Source organism: Ictalurus furcatus, chromosome 11 (genome assembly GCF_023375685.1).
Source record: "Ictalurus furcatus strain D&B chromosome 11, Billie_1.0, whole genome shotgun sequence".
Taxonomy (NCBI): Eukaryota; Metazoa; Chordata; class Actinopteri; order Siluriformes; family Ictaluridae; genus Ictalurus; species Ictalurus furcatus.
Genome location: NC_071265.1, coordinates 23,664,997 through 23,690,210, shown reverse-complemented (window position 1 = coordinate 23,690,210; position 25,214 = coordinate 23,664,997). Strand labels below are relative to the sequence as shown.

The window sequence follows — 25,214 nt, the reverse complement described above, 5'->3', positions numbered from 1 at the left end:
AAATTACAAAAACTCTCCTGGATGACATCCTCCTCTGGCTGATACTGGCAAAAAGTGTGTGTGTGACTTCCTTAGTCTAAAGGAAGTTCTCAGTTCTTCACTTGTGGACCGACTAAAACACTTACGCATATTTGCTGCACCCATCAGGTCTGGAAGAATTGCAACCTTGGTACCTTCATTACCAGAGGTACCAACACTACTGCAGAAAAACAAGTACCGTCACATTTTAAGAATATTGGATTCTGAAGTATCGGTTTTCGTGATATCCATATACACACACAAAAAAATTAATTATCCATGCTTTTTGCAGTGCAGCAGAGTTCTTTGTGTGGTATTGTCTTTCAGCTCCATTTCAATGTGTGTCACACATGGCAGTTATGCTTATTTTTTACTGTGTTCCAATCCAAACTGTCTGCATTAGAGGTACATAAAATGTGAGGTCTTGCATCACACTGCATTGCACTGATTGTTGTCTCTATATTTATTCAACTGCATGTGTAAGTGAAGTGTAAACTTCATAGAAATCTAAACAAATCACACTTTCGTTGCACTGTGAATTTGGCTTCCACATAATTTGGGTGTGAGCCAAAATATACTGTTACTAAAAATTACATTCATCCATTTTAATCTATGGCTAGGCATGGGTGAAGCCAAGTACTGGGACCTTATGGGATGTGCTGATACTGCATCCTGGTCAGTACCAGCCCACTTGTGAAAAGGCAGCTTTGATCACTGGTCTGAAAGTAAAGTCTGATTCTCCATATGTAGACTGAGAATTTAGACACACTAAAACTAATGGATTGATTATTCAGAATGACCCATGCCTGACTGCTTTAAGTCCAGCCAAAATGTATGTAAAGAGATGGCTGTAACTGTCTCTGGATACAGCTCATTATCCAGTGACTTGGATTCCACTGGGTTTCTGAAACTGGACTGTAAATTCAGACTCTGGGCACAAGCTAAAAGTAGGAGAAGACAAGATTCAGATTAAAAGAAACAGTTGTTGCTCATTTCTTTGTTTCTTCCTTTAAATTATATTTTCTTGAATATTTTTGATAAGTTTACTTATTATACCTTCATATACTATACATTGGCATCAAGGTTTTAGTTACCATGCAAAAATTATTTATTCCACAAATCACTTGCATTTGCAGCACTGATAAACAAAATCCAGTTATATAATAATAGTGTACCCACAAATCCCCTGGGAAATCTATGCAAATGGATAACTGCCCATCAGTAAGGACCATCATGCCAGAGGTGGGTGTGCACTCCCTTCAGATGCTGTTTAATTTCATGCAGAGTAATCCCAGCACTGACGCCTGGGCAGCAAGCCAATTACACATGAATCTTGAGCATTGTAAAAGATGAGGAGCTTGTAAATAAACCTCCTGAGCCTTGTTTTCTCAGTTGAAGGAAGCTCAGCTTTCCACGAAGCCGTTCTTGTTCCAGGTCTCTTGCTCTCTGACAGTGCATCTGAGTGACCACGTTATGTCTAACAATAGCCAAATTAAGAAATGCCATATGGAATGTCATTTAGGACACTGATAAGTAACAACATCCATATGTGTGCAGTCATAGAGGTTAGTGTTATTGAGCAGCTGGGAACAATGATTATTAGCCTGGCTGTTGCCATATGAAAATATAACATCCTATACGGATCAAGTTTTATATTTTGTTTATTAATCACACCAAACCAAATTTTCTTGTCATGAAACAATGTTCATTTCTGACAAGAGAAACAGCACTCTAATTAACCGTGTTTCTTTCTTCTTTTTCCCCCTCTGCATGTCTGTCACCATATTGTTATTATAGACCACAGGCTTCATGTTCTGGGTTTCTTTCTGCAGTGGGAAATTGGTTACTATGAGGGACAAGTAGCCAATTATTTATTATGAAGGACATGTTTCAGTGATATTGCAAATAATGCTGATCCTTATGATAAACTGGTTGTTAATATGGTTGTTTACTTGTGAATCAGTGAAAATAATTAATATCGAAAAGAAATAAAATTAAGACACTAGAATTAGTCAAATGTTTTGATCTGTTTACCATGTGAAAACATGTGGTTTAATCCATGCACAAGGTTTGGGGTGGAATATATTAGTGATGGAATAAAAATGTCAGTTATACGGTAAATGTGCAGATATCAACAGAAGCTCGATCAAATTGAGATCTGGGGAATTTGGAGGCCAAGTCAACACCTTGAACTCTTTGTTCCTCAAACCATTCCTGAACAATTTTTGCAGTGTGGCAGGGTGCATTATCCTGCTGAAAGAGGCCACTGCCATTAGGGAATACCGTTGCCACGAAGGGGTGTATTTGGTCTGTAACAATGTTTATGTAGGTGGTACGTGTTAAAGTAACATCCACATGAATGCCAGGCCCCAAGGTTTCCCAGCAGAACATTGCCAAGAGCATCACACTGCCTCTGCTGGCTTGCCTTCTTCCACATGATTGGCTGATTAGATAATTACATGAAGTAGGTGTACAGGTGTTCGTAATAAAGTGCTCTATGAGTGTATATATAGCCATTTAGCTGTGGTATGCTAATTCTGAAAATTTAAATGTACACTATCACAACCATTCTTATTCTAAGGGGAAAAGATCATGTCAGTTGTACAACACTAGTTAATAATAGATGTAGGCTAACAATAACTATATAAAATAGAATTTTCTGACCCCTAGCTACAGTAATACAGTATATATCTAACATAGCTACCTAAATTATGCCCAAATACATGATTGACCTCTTTGGATGAAATAAAATTGTCATGTGTGAAAATTGCTTGCGACATTCCCCTATAACCTCTGCCTAAATTTATAGATCAAACCAAGCCAAAGATGCTAGTAAATTACCCATACTGTCTTTTACCATGTTAGCCTACACACTATATGACCAAAAGTATGTGGACACCTGACCATCACATCCATATGTGGGCCTTCCCCTAAACTTTTGCCACAAAGTTTTAAGCACACAATTGTCTAAAATGGCTTTGTATGCTGTAGCATTACAGTGTCCCTTCACTGGAACTGAGAGGCCCAAACATGTTCCAGCATGACAATTCTGTGCACAAAGCGAGGTCCATAAAGACATGGTTTGCGAAGACTGGAGTGGAAGAACTTGAATGGCCCACAATGAGCTCTGATCTCAACCTCACTGAACACCTTTGCGGTGAAGTGGAACACTGACTGCACCTCAGGCCTCCTCACCCGACATCAGCACATTACCTCACTAATGCTCTTGTGGCTGACTAAGCAAATCCCCACAGCCACGCTCCAAACTTTTAGTGGAAACTTTTCCCAGAAGAGTGGACTAAATCTGGAAATGGATGTTCAAAAAGCACATATGGGTTTGATTTGTGAAGTGTCCACAAGCTATTGGCCATATACATGGTGTCCCAAAAGACACCATACATACTGTAGGTCACTACGTTTGCCAGCACCACGTCGGTTGTGCCATCGTCAGTGGATGTTCGTGGATGTCCCTTCTCAGTTGGTATGCAACACTTTCAGTCTTTTTGAATTTGTTTTGTGTGATGTGCTTGCCATGTTTCATGTTAAAGTCCATCACAACCTTGCGACCGCTTCCTGATTTAGCCATGAGAATGATTTCAATGCATTCCTCTTTTGTCAAAGACATCCATCCATCCATCCATCTTCAACTGCTTACTCCTTTTCAGGGTCACGGGGGAACCTGGAGCCTATCCCAGGAAGCAGTGGGCACAAGGCAGTGTACACCCTGGACAGGGTGCCAGTCCATCGCAGGGCACTGTCAAAGACATTTTGCTAAATATTGTTAATTTCCCCTATGTATGGAGACTTTTGGGACACCCTGTAGTGTATAAAGGCTCTCGCAAAGGGATTTGCAACAATTTAATGTGAGATTTATATTAATTTTCTGAAAGCTTATGTAAGCTTACTGTGGACCTATGTTTATATTTTTGCATGGTACTACTATCTACATCTTTATTCAGTAGAAAAATGATCAGAAACAAAAATAATGCTATTGTAAATTTATATAAAAAACAAATAAACAAACAAAACAGCCACTAAAGAACTGCTCAACCACTTAGAGGATTATACTGATTTCCAACTCATTTAGAATTCATCAGCACTCTTGGCTGACTCTTTACTTGAGCTAGTTGTGCATGTAATGTTTATGCCCTTTTAATTCATTTGGCTCACTTCATCAGCTCTCTCTCTGCTCATTCTGGGGATTTTACAGAATGTTTTACTGGTTTGAGGATAGGAAAACGAGAGACCGCATGTGGATGTAGGACTCCTCAAAAACACAGATTGGAGATGGCATTAGTTCAGACCATTTTATGTGCCAGAATCACTGAAGCTCTGTCTGTCTCTGCCTGTGGGTGTCCAACACTTACAGTGAATGGACGAGAATTGATTTTACAGCTTCTCAAAGCCTGCTGATGTCTCCTGTCGTGACCAACTCCACACTGCTTGTTTTACCTAATGTCTGTTTGCTTTCACATAGTCCCCTGGGAGGTGTTCAGTTGAATCTGGTCTCCATCTGTTCAGGAGGACAGAGTTTCAGAGAAAAAAAAAAGGTGTTTTCTCAAAATAGAAACCCATAGATTTATTGCTTTTTTTTTTTTTAGATTAAAGGAAAATCCAGTTTAAGTTACAAAACAGTGTGTTTTTACTGTCTCTGTGCAACAGTACTCATATGTTTACTGAATTGTTTTGGATTTATAGAGTTACTTAAGCCTTGTAAAAGCTTTTACTCAAAAAATTTGACGGCTAGACCCTCTACCCACCACTGCCCCTCCCCCCGCCCCCCCAATACCCCCAGTTCTGATGCTGAAGCCAGCCACAGTTCTACTCCTTTTGTGCCAGACTGCTTTCTGATGTTCTCCTGAGTCTGGCTGAATTACTCAAAGTAACATACAGGCCTTATTTCAACTGCTGCAGAAAATGTGACTTTATTTCTCTTTATTTTCCTTCTATAAACATCTGGATGAGATATTTTCATTGAAATGTCCAACTACTATATCAGAATAGTGGCCATAAATAATTTTTCATGGCCAGTGTTCACCAGTGATATGTAAATAGCAAGTAATTTCACTGGTTTTGAAAATGTCAGTGTGGAAATGCTGTTGGGTCTCTCTGAATTGTTTTACTATCTGTCCACCCACATTTTAATTTGCCCAAACTCAAGCTGTATTTTACACACAGTGATGTGATGTTGCAAAATGTGATCACATCATAGAACTGCAGGCTAACATATGGCTTCAGTAAAGAAATAAGACCAGCCAGGGGAAAAAATCGATTACTCTTGGATACTGTGGGACATTGCCAGCAGGCCTATTACATTTAGCAAACCACCCAGGGTTTCAAAGATAATGAAATCTTAGTTGCCAACTTGTGACTCATCCAGTCTGCATAAAAGCATTAGAGAGCCAGATTATTCATATAGGCACTGTGTACTCAATTTAATCTAAATAAAAAAAATTAAAAAAAAAGGTCATCCTTAGCATATAAGAAGTGCCTCTTGCCAAATGTGGAATCTAGTACTGCCAAACTGTTTTTATACATATTGGGTAGTTTATATTAAAAACTGGTCTGGTATGTTGTGTCAGTAAATGTGGTTTACTTATTTTATTTTATAATATATATAATATTTATATTTTTATATTATTATATTTTACTTATTATATATGTATTTATTTAGTATTTTGATTTTAGAAGATTTGTTAAATGTGATGTAAATCTTCCCTTTTCAACCCTGGGCCCTTTCTATAAAACTTAGATACACTATATGGCCAAAAGTATATCCAACCAATCACACCCATATGTGTTTGTTGAACTTCCAGTTCTAGATTTAGTCTCCTTTGCGTTTATAGTAATCTCCACTCTTATGGGAAGGCTATCCATTAGAGTTTGAAAGGTGGCAGTGGGGAATTGTGTCCATTCAGCCACAAGACCATTAGTAAGGTTGGGCACTGATGATGGGTGAGGAGGCCTGACATGCATGTTTCAGTTTATCCCAAAGGTGTTCACTGGGGTTGAGGTCAGGGATCTGTGCAGACCACTCAAGTTCTTCCACCCCAACTTTGGCAAACCATGTTTTTATGGACCTCGCTTTGTGTACAGGGGCATTGTCATACTGGAACAGGTTTGGGCCCCTTAGTTCCAGTGAGGGGAAACTGTAATGCTAGAGCATACAAAAACATCCTAGACAATGATGTGATTCCAACTTTGTGGCAACAGTTTGGGGAAGAACCCCATATCGCTGTGAAGTTCAGGTGTCCATCTACTTTTGGCCATATAGTGTAAAATGCTAAGTAGTTAATAGTAGAATAGGAGATGGTGGCCTTTGCTTTATGATTTAGGCCTATATGAACTGTGTTTATTGTATTTAATTCTTATAGACTTGCCATGGAAGTATGTGATTAGTAAATTATATAGGCTTTCAAAAATGAATGATGTTTTTTGTTATGATTTTTTCATTATTCAGCACAAAAAAAATAGGTAGACATAAATGTAGTTCATGGTTAGACCTCATAACCTACATACCTATCAAAACTCAATATCCCCAGCTAAACTCTTATGAGCTGTTCATTTAAGGTTCATGACCACTTTACTTAAAGTTCCTCCAGGGCAACAAGCTAATTACTAGCTGATAGAGTGTGCTAAGGTTCAATTCTTGTTACAGTACGTTGTATCACGTCATCCATATCTTGCAGCAGAATAATGTTACTGTTAAATCCCACTACTAGTGCAATTTAGGCCTGATTAGTAGAGCATGACTCAAGTAAATGAATATGGCCTGATCAATGCTATCATTACAATGAGGTCCTAGATATCTTGCACAAAATATGTATTTCTTTAAATCTTAATGAATTCAAAGTTTCCCCTATGCATGTACAGCAAAATCCTTGCTTCTGAAACAGTGTTTTAGCTGATTTCTGACAGAGAGCAATAGAGAGAGAGAGAGAGAGAGAGTGAAGAACAGATACCATGCATTTTGTATTGTTTATTTAGTCATTTATAATTTAATTTTAAAAATTTATGACAAAGAGCCCATTAGAATCAGTAACAAAGTAATGATCATCACAGTCTTACAGAAACACATACCAGCTGTGTGCTTAAATTGGACTAGAAGCATAAAGTAAAGATGTAACAGAGTTTCTATTCTGCAGTCATCCAAACCAGTCTATCAATGTCTCTCACACTAAGATAAACTTTTATGTATTTTGAGCAAGTTCTCAAAAATAATCAAATGTGATCTTTCAGTGCTTTCTCTGTACATCAAGTAAAGGCAAAATCATCTCTGGCCCATTTCACACAGCATAACTCATATTTCAACCACTTCCATATGGCAGATTATACTGACATCAAAATAAGCTGCGTCAAAAACATGGAGATGTTCTCTCATTCTACATTGCAACACTTTCCTGTAACAATGCAGCACTGCAGCACTGGAGTAGCAGGCAGGAGTTATTCTTATTTTACATTTTTACATATTTTCTATCTTACCATTTAGAATTTATTTGACATTTCTAATGTCTTCCTGTTTTGCAAACTACTGTCCTGGGTTGCACTTTGTTTATTGCTGGCTTGAACACATACAGAGCTAAAGCCAGATAAACCCAAATATTATTCTGAAGCACTAAGGCATCCTGGCGTATTTTTTTTCCATTGCACATTTGGAACATTTTTAGTGCAAGCAGAGATAGCACATAAAGTTTATGGGGCTATGAACTCACAAATAAATCTCTTTACTTTTCTCTGATATTCTATAAACACAATTGTATCTCTCATACCAAAGGTTTGAACATTTCAAGTAACCCTTAGCAAATACTCACGCAAAATAATATTTTAGTAATTAAACCCTGCAAATAATCCCATTATAAAGCAACTCCAAGGATGTATTGCTCATATTCAAATTTTAATTCAAATTTTATTTCTCTCTCTCTCTCTCTCTCTCTCTCTCTCTCTCTCTCTCTCTCACACACACACACACACACACACTGTCATGTAATCAAAGAAGGAACTCTGAACTACAGTTCCCAGCAGCCACTGCATCACAATCACATGACCACCTGCACCTGAATCATGTTCCTGTTAACGAGCACTCATGTATATAGCCACAGTTTGCAGTGTATTCTTTTTCTTGCTTTTGTCTTTGTCCCTGTTGCTGTGTTTTGATCTTTGGTTTATGTTTAGTCTTTGCCATAGTGTCTTTTTTTATTTTGTTTCGTTCTTTATTAAACGGAAAATTCTGCACTTGCATCCGTCTCTACCTTTAAATCGTGACACATACACCAAACCATGCACGGTATGACGTGTAGTGAAATGCTTTTTACGTCTGTCTGTAATAAAAATTAGAATTTACATAGACCAGAATTTACTTGTATACAGTTAGAAAAATGAAAAGTTTTTAAAAACTATAAAAAAATTATAACGTAGGACGTAAAGATAAGTGGCAGCAACAGTTGGACCGTAATTGGTATAAAGTGCAGATATGTACAATTATTGTGCAATATAATGCTGTGTAACATTCAGCTGAGGTAGTTGTTGTGAAATTGCCCACATATATGATAAATATTTGTAAATACCAGATATAAATACAGAATAAAGTGGTTACTGAAGATGAACGAATAGAAGAGGTATTAAGGAATGTAGGTGTTGAGGGTGTTGTGAAAGCAAGTCCAAACTCTAGTCTCTAGTCCTTGGTTTTTCCTTGTTGAGTGGCTCAGTGATGACTTTGAAACAAAAACATAAATGAGCCAAAGGCCTATTTGCAAAGAGCATTTTATTCCATACAGTAAAAGTAATCAGAATTTCACAATACAGTTAAAAGAAAGGCCCACCTTAAAACACATTAAATATGTTTATTTTGACATATTTGTCATGTTTTTGTGATTCTGGTGCTGATTTTTTGGTTGGTGCTGTACTTTCATAATTTACGTGAGGACGGACAAGATTATGATTGATGATCTACAAGATTTATGCTAGAGTCTGAATATACAGATGAGAAGTTGAGAGAGCTGGACAGACTAAAGTATTAAAGAGCTGCTGCACATTAGGTAGAGATGAATTCCCAATGTCACCGCTATCTGCAGACCCACAAACAGTATTGTAGATAATGTAAGAAACTATTAGCCAAAGTGAAAATAGACAACTTGTTAATGAAAGAAGTTTAAACCAAAAAAGTCAATTCAGAATTTAATTTAATAATAAATCTTTTGAACAGTTGAAATTCACATCGATTATAAATATTGATATGCAGGTCATTCAGGGTGGATTTCTTTCTTTAACTACATGTTAGATTACTACATTAGTGTATTATCAAATAGCACATTGATTCCTGCAGCATGATAAGATCTTACACTTCCTAATTAAAATTCATATGTACTGGTTATCAACCAGGATACAAAAAAATTTAATAAATAAATAAATAAATAAACTTCAAAGTGAGGTAACCCAGTGTGACAGCTTTCATATTAACATGAGAAGAAACAGGAACAATCTGCCCATGAGCTGTTCTAATCAGGCTTGAAAGATTAATTTGTGATCAGAACTTGAATGAGTATGCATGTTCCTATGGTATTTATACAGATAATAGTGATTTACTCCATCTTGGTGATCAGTAGCAGAAACTATTAAAAAAGAAAAATGAATTGCCTATATGCAAACTATTGCAACATATTTTTCTGCATTTATTTTTAAATGCTCAACTGTTCACTCATCTATCCAGCTAATGTGCATTCAGCAATTAGTGTACTCTACACTAATTGCTCTAATCAAAATGGTGAGAACTACAAATTATCTTAAGGTCTATAAATAGCTTGCTGTTAGAGGTTGACCAAATTGAAAAGCATTTTATCTCACTTTTAGCTAGGGGTGGGTGTGTGTGTGTGTGTGTGTGTGTGTGTGTGTGAGTGAGAGAGAGAGAGAGAGAGAGAGAGAGAGAAAGAGATATGCACAGTATTTGAATCTATGAAAGATAGAGAATAAGAATGCACAGAGAATGACTAAGTGTACTCTCTCTGACACTGTGTTAATGCATGTCAGGTGGAGTGTTAAGTGGAGGCTTCTAGGCCCTCAGCTGAATTGTGAACTGTCAGTCTCTGAATAACATTGATGACCTCTTTCCTGATGAAGGAAATAGCAGTGAGAGATCTGACTCTTCAGCTTGCACCCTCTAAACTGATACAGCCCATTTCACTATCTCAGAAAACAACTATAAATCAAACTGGAGTGATTTTGTTTTGCAAATATTTTGCTCTTCTGGTGCACTTGACATTTACAGCAACTGCATTATGAAAATTGACACTGGCAGAGACTGAAAATCCAATACAAATGTTAATTACTGGTTTATACAATAAAACAGCAATCTTGAAACACTTTAGTAGAACATATCAAACTATGTGAAATTCTTGAAAAGGAAAAGCTTATATTATACAGTATTTTAGCTGTAAGCTAGTTGACTGTCATAGAGTCTGTCATCAGTTCAAAAAATTTTCTCCTGTAAACACCCCACAACCTTTTATGCTTGTCCTCCTTTTCAGAATGATAAAGTTGTCCTCTTCATCAGAAAAAGACTCCAATAGTAAATATTTTGTATCACACTTTGGCCTAACCATCCTAAACACATATGTATTTTTATGCTGTTGAGTGATATACGCAGTGTTCATTATTTATTGCCTGACAATTGTTCAGTGGAATCATATTTCATTTGTAGTTTCTCAGATTGCCTTAAAAAAAAAAAAGAAGATTTTTAACCATTATTGTTTGACAGAGCAACCAATTAATACCCACCATTCAAGCTATTAATTCCCTATCTGGAATGGTTCACTGATAAATTGATGGTGTGCTGAAGATGAGCTGGAGCCTCAACCTAATCACTATAATTATGCAGGTGGCATTTCCCTTGCCAGTATTTTACCCACAGCAGCCACTAAGAGAACAAAAAGACAACTTTGAATAATTAATGCTTCTTGTAAGCATCTATTATTCAACCCTCTCTTCATTAAGCGTCCGAGGATGCTACAAGCCAAGCATCATTGAGAAATTGTCTATAATTCAATTTCATTTAAAAAAAGAATTCCATAAAATGTCTATTTTTTCTATGAATGCGCTTTGATTTTTTTTTTTCAGTTCAATTGTGAAGCCTAATATATTATCTATCGGATTAGCCTATGTTAGTCTAAAATTATTTGTTGTTGTGTAATATGAAATGAAGATGAATATTGGATTGAAATGTTATTAATCAAACAACATTTTGCTTTGTGAGTCTGTGTGAATTTTCCAGGCTACTGTATTCCAGTGGGATCCCATTAAACTATCACATGAAATGAAGCTTTCCTCACCATCCATCACAAGCCTCTCAATTTAGTCTTTGTAGGCAGTTCTGAGTGTTGATTAGGACATAGTTGTTGATGAGAACAGACTTGCCATGCTTTGATTGCATTTTTGTAAAACAAAGGAATAAAGGAAACATTTCGATTGGGTCACATTATCATCTCACACCTCCAGGTTTCCCAGTTCCATACTCTCCTTGGGTTATTGCCTGTGTGTTTCACATATTCTCCTCATGTTTGCATGGGTTTTCTCTGGGTTCTCCAGTCACCTCCTATCAAAAACATGCTGGTAGCTGAATTGGCTACTCTATATTGCCCCTAGGTTTGAAGGAGTGTATAAATGTATGTATGTGAATTTTTCCCTGCAATGGACTGGCAACCCATCCAGGCTGTATTAGTGCTTCAAACATATTGTTCCCATGATAATTCTGCCATGACCCTGACCAGGATAAAGTGATCACTGAAGATGAATGAATTAATAAATTAATTCCCATTAGTCCAGGATTTGAAACACACCTTCACCCAGAACAGATTTTTACATTACTTTAGCCCATTATAAACATTAGGGTCCAATATCTTGGACTGTATTTATGATCCTGATTCTGGGCTAATACAGTCAATCTAATGTGTGCACTCCAAGGATGACTTCATTCATATTTATATTGCAAATAACAGCTCTCAGTAACAGCTGCTCCAGGACTCATCAAGCTATCACATGCTTCTTCTGCCAAGTACAGACTATTAGCTGTCTTACACAAATCAATAACTGGAGCCAATATCAGACTAGCCATCTGGAGCACCAGTAAAAATCCCCATAGGCTTGTCTACGAGCTGGTGGTGGCCCTACAGAGAAAGAGACACACATAGAGAGAGAGAGACAAACATAGAACTGCATCCCAGTTTCACACGCACAGCCAAAGTAGGACTGGGCGGAAATGTTCAGCAGTGGGTAAAAATACACTGCTTTGTAATTTAGTGTACTTTCTCTTGCTATAAGATATTTATCTTTTGGATGGAAAAGGTAAAAGAAAAGAGAGGAAAACAAACAAATATGACCAAAGCATCATGATAAGAATATCAGTCAACATGAATGTGCTTTTGATTAAAGTTTCAGTTTATCAGGTCCAGATAATAACAAAGCAGCTGGAGGTGATGAGTTGTGATGCTTTTCTTTAACTGTGGCTTTCTCAGCTTTTGTTGTAGTAGTATTACTAAAGAGAGGAGAATAAATGGTCATTTCCTCTTATCTGCAAATTCTTAGAGAACAGCTTAAAGGGAAAAGCCACTGTAAGTTCAATTAATTAGTGCAAGAGTAATGTTAATTTATAAAATTATTAAAAATGTACTTATGTGCTTGTGAAATTACAAGTTTAAAATTACCATAGACTCTGAGGGTATTTAGGTATAGGGACATCCAGTGGCTGTTCAGTCATATATGAAAACTGAAGTAAACAGATATGCTACTATTCTTTGCACAAATCTATTCCTATGCATATTGCAAATAGTTACATGAATATTTGCCCAATGAATAAAGTATTTGTGGAATATGAAAATGGGACAGACTCAGTGAGAGCAGCATTTAAATACTTTAAATACACACATACAAATTACATTCATTTGCTCATAAAGGCAATGAAATGAATACCCACTTAGGAGGATATTTATTATGGGAATGCCCTATTATCTCATTTATTTTTGACACAATTTTCCTATTTATTTAACCTATTGCCAGCTAGTTTATTTTGCATTTATTAATTTTAATGGGATTATGTCAGTATAGACAAGAAAAAGTCTCACTCTGGTGTTGGCTTTAGCTGACTGATTGGTGGCCTCAAGGATGCTGTAGTGATAATGTCCAAACCCTTCTGATCCTGACACTCGATAAGCTACTCTCCTGCGAGGTATCTCACAGGAGTTCTGCTGTTTGGAGCAGATAATGAACCAGCAAATACTTCCCTTCCCCTTCCTAACCCACACATACTGCTGCTGATCACTAGTCTGACCTTAAAGATTTCTCATTTATCACATTCACAGTATAAGCCCAGTTTTATTCAGGCAGTGCCAGAAGTAAGACTCACCAAAGTGGGGCATGGAAGTAGCTCTTCCTTCATAAAAGGTGCTGTTTATTATAACCAGTACTTTACGTAAGGGTAGTACTTATAACTAAGGATGTCAACATAAGCCCTTTTATAAGCTTACATAAATATTTATAAGGGGCTATTCCAACAAGTGTCAGCTGAAATAGATTCCTTTCATCAATATTTATGTCAAACTTACATAACATGTGACAAGTGAAAGATTTATGTTGCCATTAGGGTGTATTATAACCACATGTTACAGTCCCCTCCAAAAGTATTGGAATGGCAAGGCCAATTATTAAATTTTTTGCTATACACTGAATACATTTGGGCTTGAGAGCAAAAGACGAATATGAGATGATAGACCATAATTTCAGCTTTAATTTCCGGATATTTACTTCTAGATGAGTTAAACAACTTAAAACCTTTTGTGGTAGACCACACAATTTTTAGGTGAGCAAAAGTAATGGAACAGATTACAGTCCATCCACCCATTTTCTATATTCTTATCCTACTGGGTCACGGGGAACCTGGAGCCTATCCCAGGGAGAATGGGGCACAAGGCAGAGTACACCCTAGACAGGGTGCCAATCCATTGCAGGGCACAATCACATTGGCGGAAGTCAAACCCCCAACCCTGTAGGTGTGAGGCGAACATGCTTACCACTAAGCCACAGTGCGCCCTGGAGCAGATAGTCTTAAAGTAATTTAAAGTAAATAACATTTAATATTTGGTTGCATCTCCTTGCTTGCAATAACTGTATCAAACCTATTGATCCACTGACATCACCAAACTGTTGCATTTTTCTTTTGTGTTGCATTTCCAGGCTTGTACTACAGCTTTTTTCAGTTGTTGTTTGTTTCTCCCTTCAGTCTCATCTTCAGGAGGTGAAATGCATGCTCAACTGGGTTAAGGTCTGGTGATTGACTTGGCCAGTCTAAAACCTTCCACTTTCCCCCTCTGATGAAGTCCTTTGTTGTGTTGGCAGTGCTTTTTGGGTAATTGTCTTGATGCATGAAGTTCCTCCCAATTAGATTGGATGCATTTCTCTGTAAATTGGAAGACAGATTGTTCCTGTATACGTCTATATTATTTCTGCTGTTGCCGAGTTGCATCATCAATAAAAATTAGTGAGCCTGTTCCAGAAGCAGCCATGCAAGCCCAAGCCAGGACACTACCACTGACACTACCACCACTGTGCTTGACTGATGAGCTTTTATGTTTCGGACCACAAGCGCCTCCTTTCCTTCTCCACACTTTTGCCTTTCCATCACTTTGAGGTTAATTTTGGTTTCAGAACTTTTGTGGCTCATCTCTGTATTTCTTTGTGAATTCCAGTCTGGCCTTCCAATTCTTAATGCTGCTGAGTGGTTTGCATCTTGTGGTTTCGCCTCTATATTTCTGCACTTAAGGCCTTCCTCAAATGGTGGATTGTTACACAGGTACCTTCACCCCTGCCCTGTGAAGGTTGTTGGTGATGTCACTAACTGTTATTTTTGGGGTTTTCTTCACTGCCAACTGTTGTTGTTTTCCTTGGCCAACCTGTTCCATGTCTGATTTTTCAGTACACCAGTGGTTTCTGTCTTTTTCAGGACATTCCAAATTGTTGTATTGGCTATGCCCAAAGCTTTGTGCGACGGCTCTGATAGAGTTTCACTCTTTTCTCAGCTTCAGAATGGCTTGCTTTTTTCTCATAGATAACTCTCTGGTCTTTATGTCGGTTTATCCTTTTTAACAACAAATACAGTTTTCACAGTTGACACCTAGGGCTCAAACCAAGAGTAGACATTCAGAGCAAGAAACAAACACCTATCAGTTACATATTCCAATATTTTTGATCACTTTAAAAAATGGATGGGTTCAAGCAAAAGGTGCCATGTTCTATGGTATATAACACATCTAGATGTAAATATGAGGAAATGAAACCTGCTATTCTGATATGTTGTCTCATATTCATCTTTTGATCCCAAACCCAAATGTCTTCAATATATAGTGAATACAATAGAATTGACCTTGCTGTTCCATTACAAAGGACTGTATGTCTGATGTTAGAATATCTTGACAACTGAATTTGTAGCTCAGTGTACCTCTGGTATGTCACATAATGGTAATTATGGGACATTGCTTGTCAAGTAGGGTTAATTGGAAAATGAAAGAGATCTGAGGTCCTCTGCAATATTTCGTGAACTTAACACTTTGTTTTAACATTGACCTTCTGTAAAGCCCTGCTGTATATCATTATGACTGAGACATTTTCTCTGGCCCTTAAGTAAAGTGAGTTTTTTTTCCCCCTGCTTATACATTTTCTTGAATTATTGAATAATTAGGGAAATGCCATGATACTATAAAGACAGCATGCCATTAAGTTAAGTGAGTTTAATTTTACTGTTTATGAGATTTTTCAAGAAATTTTTCAAGACATTCTAAAGTGAGACCTATGAAGACATTACCTGTGTCATTTAGTCCAATAGTAAAACCACACATACCACGTACAAACCCCCTACAGTGATGCCTAAGAATAACATTTCCACTAATTATACACTGATTTAATTACTATGATATGTAAATAAATATGCTTTCTCGCGTGAGAGTACATAATGACCCTGTCCCATTAATGAAAGCTTTTCTTTAAAATATTATTTACATATTCATTCAATTAAGTGTACTACATTTAGCTTCTGTACATATAGGTATTTATTGTATACATTAACAGTTTGATTAACTCCAAGATAAAATGAGTGAGCAGAGGTTGAAGCTTGTCTCATGTTATTGCTCTTGAAATGGAGCACCACATTAAAACTGTTAATGTAAGGCCTTTTGTGAGCCTGTGCCCAGGGGCAGCTATTTCCCCAGTTACTTTATTATATTTGCCATTGTTCGGTCAAGCCCTTGGGACCCTTTTTGAATAAGAGTCAAATATTTTGATTCACTTGAAAGTGCACATTCACAAAGCTGTATGCAATTGAAGGCTGCAATGAGGACAGCATGACTGCAGATACACTAGAGGTACTGAATGAGATAAATGCCACTTCCAGCGTGCAATGCAAAGCTTCAAAGGTCAAATCTGAGCATTGAGTATATTATCAAAGCACCAATGTATACTATAAGACTGTATTATATCTGTTTCTCTCTGAGAAATAATCTCAGCTTTATGAATAACTAGACTGATTCACAAAGATGCTTTGGTTATAGAGCACATCCTCTAACACGTCATATATATGAATGTGTAGAAAACATGTTAATGGCATATCATAAATGTCTTTTAACTACTAGTATGGTTCCCTAAATTGGTATTTTGTAAAATGAATCCCTAGCAAGCAGCCCAATTTTTGTATCACCTAAACAGTTCATTTGGTGACGACCTAAATGGTGAGAGCTTGCCACTTTCTGTCAGTCATTGTGTGCAGCTCTGTCGTTATGCTGGCAGATCAATTTCATTGCTTCACAGCTTGAAGTCAGACACTTTTAGTGTCTGAATGTCTCTGTGGATGTCAGGAAGGTTCATCAGTAATAAGAATGTCCTCATTAGACTATGCAGTGTGCCTTTATAGCCAGTGTGGTACGTTTTTGATGGACATTTCTCAGCAGTGGCCTTCTAACGACGACCAAGGATTGCATGCTTCTCTTGAAGGCTTAGCTTGGCAAAATAGTCACAGTTCCATTTTTGTCATTTTTGCCAATCTAACCTTCTCAGACCTTGTCAGTGCTGACTGTCATGAAGCAGGCATTTGGATGTAAGTGCAGGTTTTCTGGGTTTGTTAAAACCAATATGCTAGGCAATACTCAGAAACGTAAGCCAGACACGTGGTCAGGTGATTGGCAAACAGGAATAAACTAGAGAAGATTATTAGTGCAGGAGAAACCCTAATTAAAACAAGCAGATAACAAAGGCTTGGACTCATCACACACAGTGCTGGAGACTTTGCAATGTAACACTGCAAGTTCAGGTTATTTCAAGGAAGCAGTGTGATTAGTGGTCAGGTGAGTATGAGTGGGGATAGGAGCTGGACTGAAGGTCATGTGATGAGATTGTGAGCTGAGGATAATTAAGCAATATTGCACAAGCAAGAGTGCGGTTATACTGAATGTCTGGCATGGCTGTGATTGGGTCATAGTGGGCGTGTGCTGTAGCTAATCACAGTCATGCCAATATTCAATATAACTGCACTATTGCGAGTGTGATATTGCTTCTGAGTACTGAGTAATTGATATTTCAGACACAGTATGGCCAAATATTCTGTTTAATTTTGCTCCATTAACAGATCCCAAAGAAGCCACACTCACTTTATAGCACATTGGCTAACTGGCTAGCTAGCTCATATTGATTTGTACATTCCCGTTAAAGGTGCTTCCGGTAAAATTGGGATACCTTGTTCCATTCCATTTCAATCTAATGAGCTTTCATATTTTAAGTCAAAGGTTATATTCATGTAAAATATATCATTTGTCATGCCACTAACACTACTGTAGTAACCACTTTGAACTAGAAAGTGGAATATTATGTGGAATTTACAGTGCCCTTCACTAATATTGGCACCCTTGGTAAATATGAGCAAAGAAGGCCCACACTCTACTGAGTACTAAAGATGCGTGCCATGAAGGGATTGAATAATTTCGAGACTGGAGAAGTCATTTCAAGTTGTATTTTCAGTTGAATTTGTGGAAACCACTTGAAGCATTCATTGTGTTGAACTATTTCAATTGCTTTTGTTTGATTTGTTCATTGCAAACAGCTGAACGTCTGTAAATTTTGACAATAAACCTGATTTGCAATGGGGGTTGAATCATTTTGATTGCAACTGTAGGTGACTTTGGATAGTAGTTTTAGAGACTTTCTCACCCCAACATGCAATTAACTTCTGCAGTTCTCCATCTGTGATCCTTGGAGATTTTTTGGTCACTTGAACAATCCTCTTCACAGTGCATTGAGACAATATAGACAGATGTTCAATTCCAGGTTGATTCATAATATTTCCAGTTGACTGGAACTACTTAATTATTGCTCTGATGGTGGAAATGGGCATTTTCAATGCTTTTGCTCTTTTCTTATAGCCACTTCCCATTTTGTGAAGCTCAACAGCATTTTGCCACACATCACAGCTATATTCCTTGGTCTTACCCATTAGTGTAGTGGAACTAGATCATGTATAATTGGTGTTTTTAACTTCACAAGTTACAGGGACTGATGTGACATACAGTATACTGCAATCATATTTTTACCTGACTAACAGCAACATGAACATCTTATGGGATTCCATTTATACTTGGGATTGGGAATGTACAGTATGATTTTGTTTTGCTCATTGGCCAGCATATAAAATTTAAATAAAATTGGTTTATTGAATTGGATTATGATGGTGGTGGGTAACCCTGCTCAACAGAGAGCTGTTGTGGCACAGCACAGGATAATTTTTGACATTCAATTTTCTCTGCTCATCCATTTGTTGTGCCACTTAGCATGACACTGACAGATTGAAAATTGGACCTCCTATCAGAGTAAACAACAACAATTGAGCAACACCTCTATAGGGAGGGATATATTTGTTTCAGATTAGTTAATACCCTGTCTGCCCTGGGTATGCAAACTGTCAAAAAGACTTAATGCTGAACAGGGGTTTACAGTGATGAAAAAAGAAATAAATCCTACCATGTGTCTAAATTCATCTACATTTTACATGATCAAATCTGGTTTATGGAAACAGATATTGAACTTCCTACAGATGTAAAGATAGATACTTTAAGGGTGGAGAGCAAATGAGTCACATGGTGCACTCATCACATATATTTATGCAAACTTATTCATGCTTAGTGCCAAATGTATTCACATGTAGAGACATTTACTTCAGATAGACACTGCTATGATTAGATGCCTTCCTCTGCACCAGCTGTCCAAGCAATCCTATTTTGAATCTTAAAATAGATGCACATCTAAAGCATGACAACAGTAGTAACCTTTAGCATCTCTGTTAAGCACTCCTCTGAGGTCGGAAAACAAAGATGGAAAGTTCAAAGCTATTTCATTTGTTTTCCTGCATAGCTGGTTTCATGAAATGTACCATCGATTAAAAATACTATATGTTAAAAAGTACACTAAGGGTGTTTACAACCATATGTTGTATAAGAGCCTTTACACTAACAGTCTTGATTTTATACAGTGTATACAATTAGGCTTATATATATATATATATATATATATATATATATATATATATATATATATATATAAAAGTGTGTGTGTGTGTGTGTGTGTGTATATATATATATATATATATATATATATATATATATATATATATATATATATATATATATATATATATATATAAATATATAATAGCTAAACAGATTTGCTCTTAAGATCTGAATCTGCATCATTATATTTTGATATTGTTACTGCTATAACAATGGCATCATGCTCTTAGAGAATATATGTCACGAAAAGGTGGTTGAGCTGGATGTAATTGCTGATAAGAGCTTTATTAAAGAGAGGCAGGCAGACAAATCAAAAATGTGAATCAGTAGCGTGGTCAAAACAGGCAAAAGGTCAGTCGATCGGCAAACGGGCATAAACTAGGCTAAACAAAAATCAAGGAATGAGATCGGGATCAGGATCAAAACTATGACACAAAACACAAGGAACAAATGCTTGGCACGGTGATAACACTCAATACTTCGCGAAGTACGATGAGACATGAGGGGCTTAAATGACGAACGTAATCAAGGGTGAACACAAAACAGCCGAGTCTAATGATGACACATACAGGAAACAACCAATGACAATACAGGGGTAGAGACAGGACATAAACCATAACAAAACACATGTGTCAAAAATAAACAAAGTCAATGTGTCTGAAACCCAGAAGCGTGCGCTTGCGCTTTGAGCTTCAGAGCACACGGCGTGCTCCAGCGCTTACCGAGAGGGGAAATCGTGACAATATAACCATAAAACTTCAGAATTACTAGACCAAACAAAATGAGCAAAAAGTAGAACATAACTGTCCTGTAAGAAAAAAATTATAAAAACCTGTGGCAAAATTATTCATGCCCTAAAATATTAGTCCTTGATTTTTTTTTTCTTTTTAAAATTATTGTCAGCCCCATGGAACTAATATAAGTTTTTAAAAAATGAGTTTACACAGATGCAAAATACCTTTTTTCTTCCATCACCTTGGGGAAAACCAGCAAGGTTCCAACAGAAAAGATACAAATAGCTGTTGACCAGCACAGGTCAGGAAGATGGAGAGAAAGGCAAAGGACATAAAGGGTACAGCTGCAGTATTGCACAGATTATTAAGTCTCAAAATCACCCTCAGTGCCTCTATAACAAGCTGATTGAAACGATTGTGAGAAACAATTGGGAACAACAAAATGCAAAATTAACACTTTAGCAGGAATTATTGGAACTACAATTAGAGTTGTGTGTTGTGGTCAGTGTTGGGTAAGTTACTCAAAAAAAAAAGTAAACCACTACAGATTACTAATTACTACTTTAAAATTGTAATCTGATTACATTACTGATTACTGCATGTAAAAGGTAATCAGATTACTAATTACTTTATTATCACATTACTCTCAAAACCTATCAACCTACAAAAATACATTACAAAGTGAAACTCAGTTCTTTCTGTAATTTTGCGTCAATGTATGACATGATCAGAAAATGTTGGATTTATCATAAAACCTGCCTCGGGTGTTGTCACTGTTTGTAGGACTACCAGACGGATAAAATATAAAACTTTTCTAACTAGGCTAGTTTGGTGTCACTAGCCAAGGGGAGGCACAACTAAGCTATCATTGTATGGGTTGAGCTGCTACAGTGCCATGCAAAGTACGTTATCTTTCCTTATGCTCTGCTCATATCATATTCACGTAAACTGGAACTCGTATAGACATTTACACACCTTGTTTTCCTTCTCAGCATCAGACGATGTTAATGTTTCAGTTTCTCCTTTACTGGTTAAAAAGAAATCCATTTTTCCTCACATTTTTCCACGTTAGCAGAATTGAGAGCTGTCAGCCAATAAGACATGAGTGTTTCCACGTGTTTTCCTTTAAACCCTGTCTGATTGGTCTCGTCTCCATTCACTGAAGATACAAAATTATAGGCGGACTTCTTTTACTGACGTTCAGTTACATAGGAACAAACGGAATAAGAGATGGCTCCAAGTGGAGAATAATTTGGGGCTAAAGAAAAAATCTTTTGGCAAAACATGATTTATTTTAAAAATGCATTTTACTTAATATTGTTTTCTTAGCAATAAATTTGTAATGCAAGTAACGTAATTTTATTGACATCAGTAACTGTAATCAAATTACATAAATTTAAAATGTAATGCGTTACGTTACTGCATTATCAGAAAAAGTAAATTGATTACACACAACTCTGATTGTGTTATGATGAGATCATAAAGGACACTATCAAAATGTTTCATGAAAAAAATGGCTGCATACAAGCACCTGATACCAAATGTAAAATTTGGTTTTGGGTTATTGATGTTTTAAGGATTTTTACAGCTAGACAGTTCTGCTACATCTAGATGTTCTTATGAACATTGATGGCATCATTAATTTCACTAAGTACCTATTTCAGTGAAAAAACCTGGCCATTAATGGATCTTTCAACAAAATAATTTTGTTCATGCTGAAATGTACTTCAGTGGATTTGGATTCTAGTCCAAATTAAATGGATTCTAGTCCACTTTAATTAGTCAAGAATTACTTCTTTATTAATTTTATGAAAAACCTAATTTATTTTTTACTTTAGAGTGTGCCAATAAAACAAAAAGCTGTTTCTAATTTTCATTTCAAAATGAAAAATGTTTGCAACATACACAGACCTTATATGGTAATGAAGATGTTTGTTTTGTTTACCTAGGCAGTATCTAATGCAGCATTGGCTAATTATTGTGTAGAAGAAATATTTGATTTTTATAGTCTAGGAATAGTACCACCATATTTGAGCCAATAGATGTCAGTGAGGCTTTAGTTGGGTATGAATTTACCATCACTATCAGACTCAAACCCACTGGACTGATCTAACGCCTAGCCTAGTTTGGACATGCTGCTCTTGTTAATATACAGTATAGGTGGTAAGGAGATTAGTGAATGTTGCTTGGGTAACATTAGAAATAGATAAAATCGGATGGTAAATGATAAATAAATGAATATCAGAATTATTTTAACTGAATTAATTTATTATTACTGTTTAAAAAGCCTTTTGATCTTACTAATACATTAGTTTTTCAGTTATATTTTCAACTGATTAAATAGCCTTTTAATGACATCTGTTGTTTGGGGGATTTCATAAAAAACACCTCAATATTGTGGAGATGGAGAGGAAGGAAGCAGTGCTGTCTGTAATAGATTGGTCTGACCAGTAATCCAACCTTAATACCATCAATCTGTTCTGAGAGAAGTTGGATTGAAAGGTTCAGGAGAGGTGCCCAGCCACCTCCACAAAGCTTTCTAAAGTTCTGCAAGTGTCACGGTAGAGCATCTCAGTTATAGCTGCTTAGGGAGTTTGATCGTTATACTGCTCTTTGGTTATTGTCACTAATATTTACAGTGTCATATTGTTCTCCTTAAAATAAACCAAGTAGTGTTTAATATGCTGTGTCAAAAAAAGTGCAAAATGAAAAAATATATATTTAGACAATCTCATTCTCAGACATTTGAAGAACATTACAGGTTTGGTAGTTGGATAATAAATATTAATAAAAAAACAACAACACTGAATTAATTGTTCAGTTTGAAAGAGTGTGTGGTACAGGACTGTGTGGTTTTTGTCATGAAGGTGTGCGGTAAAGTCAGAGGTGACAATAGATTTTGCAAGGTTTTTTAGGGGGAATTGTGTATTTAAAACTCAATGTTTTGTGTCCCTCCCAGATCCCCCAGGTGAGCTATGCATCCACGGCACCAGAGTTGAGTGACAACACACGCTATGACTTCTTCTCTCGAGTTGTTCCTCCAGACACTTACCAGGCCCAGGCTATAGTGGACATAGTGCGCCACATGGGCTGGAACTATGTGGCCACTGTTGCCTCAGAAGGAAATTATGGAGAAAGTGGAGTGGATGCCTTTATCCAGAAGACCCGTGATGATGGTGAGAAACTGACTGCTACATTAGACCAATGCGTATCTCTTTAATTACAAAGAATAAACAGCATGTACATAATGAAAGGAAATCTTTCCCAGGCTTGGTTGGAGTACAGTTAATTCTTACATTAGATGTGTCAGAAGATTAGAAGTACAATTTCTTAATCATTTGCTTGGTAATTAATATAGTGGGATATAATATTCTCACACTCTCACACACATTTCAAATATTGCTCATACACCTGCTATTGAGGATGATGTCGATTAAACTAGTTTGTTGTCATAACAGTTGAGACATGTTTGTAACAAAAATAAAAGCTTTGTCTTTTAAATAAAAGTCTTAGGTTACCAGTTTTGCCAGTAATAACCTTTATCTATATGGGTTGTTGAGACCAGGGTTGGGAGGGTTACTTTAAAAATGTATTCCGTTACAGTTACAAATTACTTCATAAAAAATGTAATCAGTGACGTAATCAAAGTATCACAATATGAAAGCAATGTAATCTGATTACTTTTGGATTCCTTCAAGGTCACTTATGCAAATAAAGTCAAGAGAAAAGCAATATGATCTAAATTACTTTTACTCCAGCTTATTTTAGCAATCAAAACATGTTCAACGTTTAGATTTGTTTTTAATAAAATAAATAAATAAATAAAAGATCACTGTCTTTGATGTGGGTAACATTACATCACAAAAGTTAGGGTGACCATATTGTGGTTTTCCAAAAATCGGACACTTTTTTTTTGGGTGGGTGTGGGGAGCTTAATAGCGTTCAAAACAGTGTTACTGTGCATGCAGACTTTAATACACTGTAAAAGACACACTATTAGCATCACATAAATATATATAAATAAAATTGGTTTCACTCTGTCCACATTTGACATTTTTTCCTACATTCTTTTGTCCATGTTCATGGAATAAAATAAAATATCAGATGCCATGAGTGTACCTTCTGCCATCATTCACACATGTAAATGGCCAAGTAATATGAAGCAATGTGATAATATCAAATAAAAAATGACCTTATATGGCCAAGGGCATTGTATCGATTCAGGACAGCTGTCATTTGCTGCTTTTGTCAACTGTTTGACGTGGTACACAACAGCGCTTCACCTTCATGCATTTGCTCAGAGTAGGCTAATGGTTGAGACAGGAATTTGACCAATAGTTGCTACAAGCCTTTTATAATCGAGCAATTGATGTGTGAGAAGGCGGGAATTACAGAGAGGGGTTAAAGCAATGCAAACATGCGCAGACGTTGCAGTTTTGCACCATAAGCACATCATAATGAAACTAAAGCCAAATCCCCAACATTTTCTCAAATTTATATGCTTTTTTAAGGTCCGAAAAAGAGGACGTCTGGGGAAAAAAGAGGACGTATGGTCACTCTAACAAAAGCATGTCACAGAACAATTTGTGTTCATTTCTACCAAATAAATTGTTCAAAATTTAATTGCGCATGCACCAGGTTGCTCATTTGAGTCACGACTGGCGAGAGAGAACCAGATCTATAATCAAGCAGCTGTCTATATTGTGTTATGTCAAAAGATTCATTTATTTGGTTTTAAATGAATTTTAATTTAAATTCTGATAGTATTCCCATTTTTTTACAACATGTATCTGTAATCTGATTACTTTGTTTTTGACGTAACTGTAACGGATTACAGTTACCAGTTTTTGTATCCTGATTACATAACGCCATTACATGT

The 25,214-nt window shown here is 36.6% G+C and overlaps 1 protein-coding gene across 1 annotated transcript in view; it reads left to right on the top strand.

The window, feature by feature from the left end:
* LOC128615221 (metabotropic glutamate receptor 4-like) overlaps positions 1–25,214 on the top strand; it is a 103,803-nt gene that overhangs the window by 27,910 nt on the left and 50,679 nt on the right. Inside the window, exon 2 of the mRNA XM_053637115.1 lies at positions 23,295–23,511. Within this exon, the coding sequence (XP_053493090.1) occupies positions 23,295–23,511 (217 nt within the window). The remainder of the gene's footprint in view (positions 1–23,294; positions 23,512–25,214) is intronic.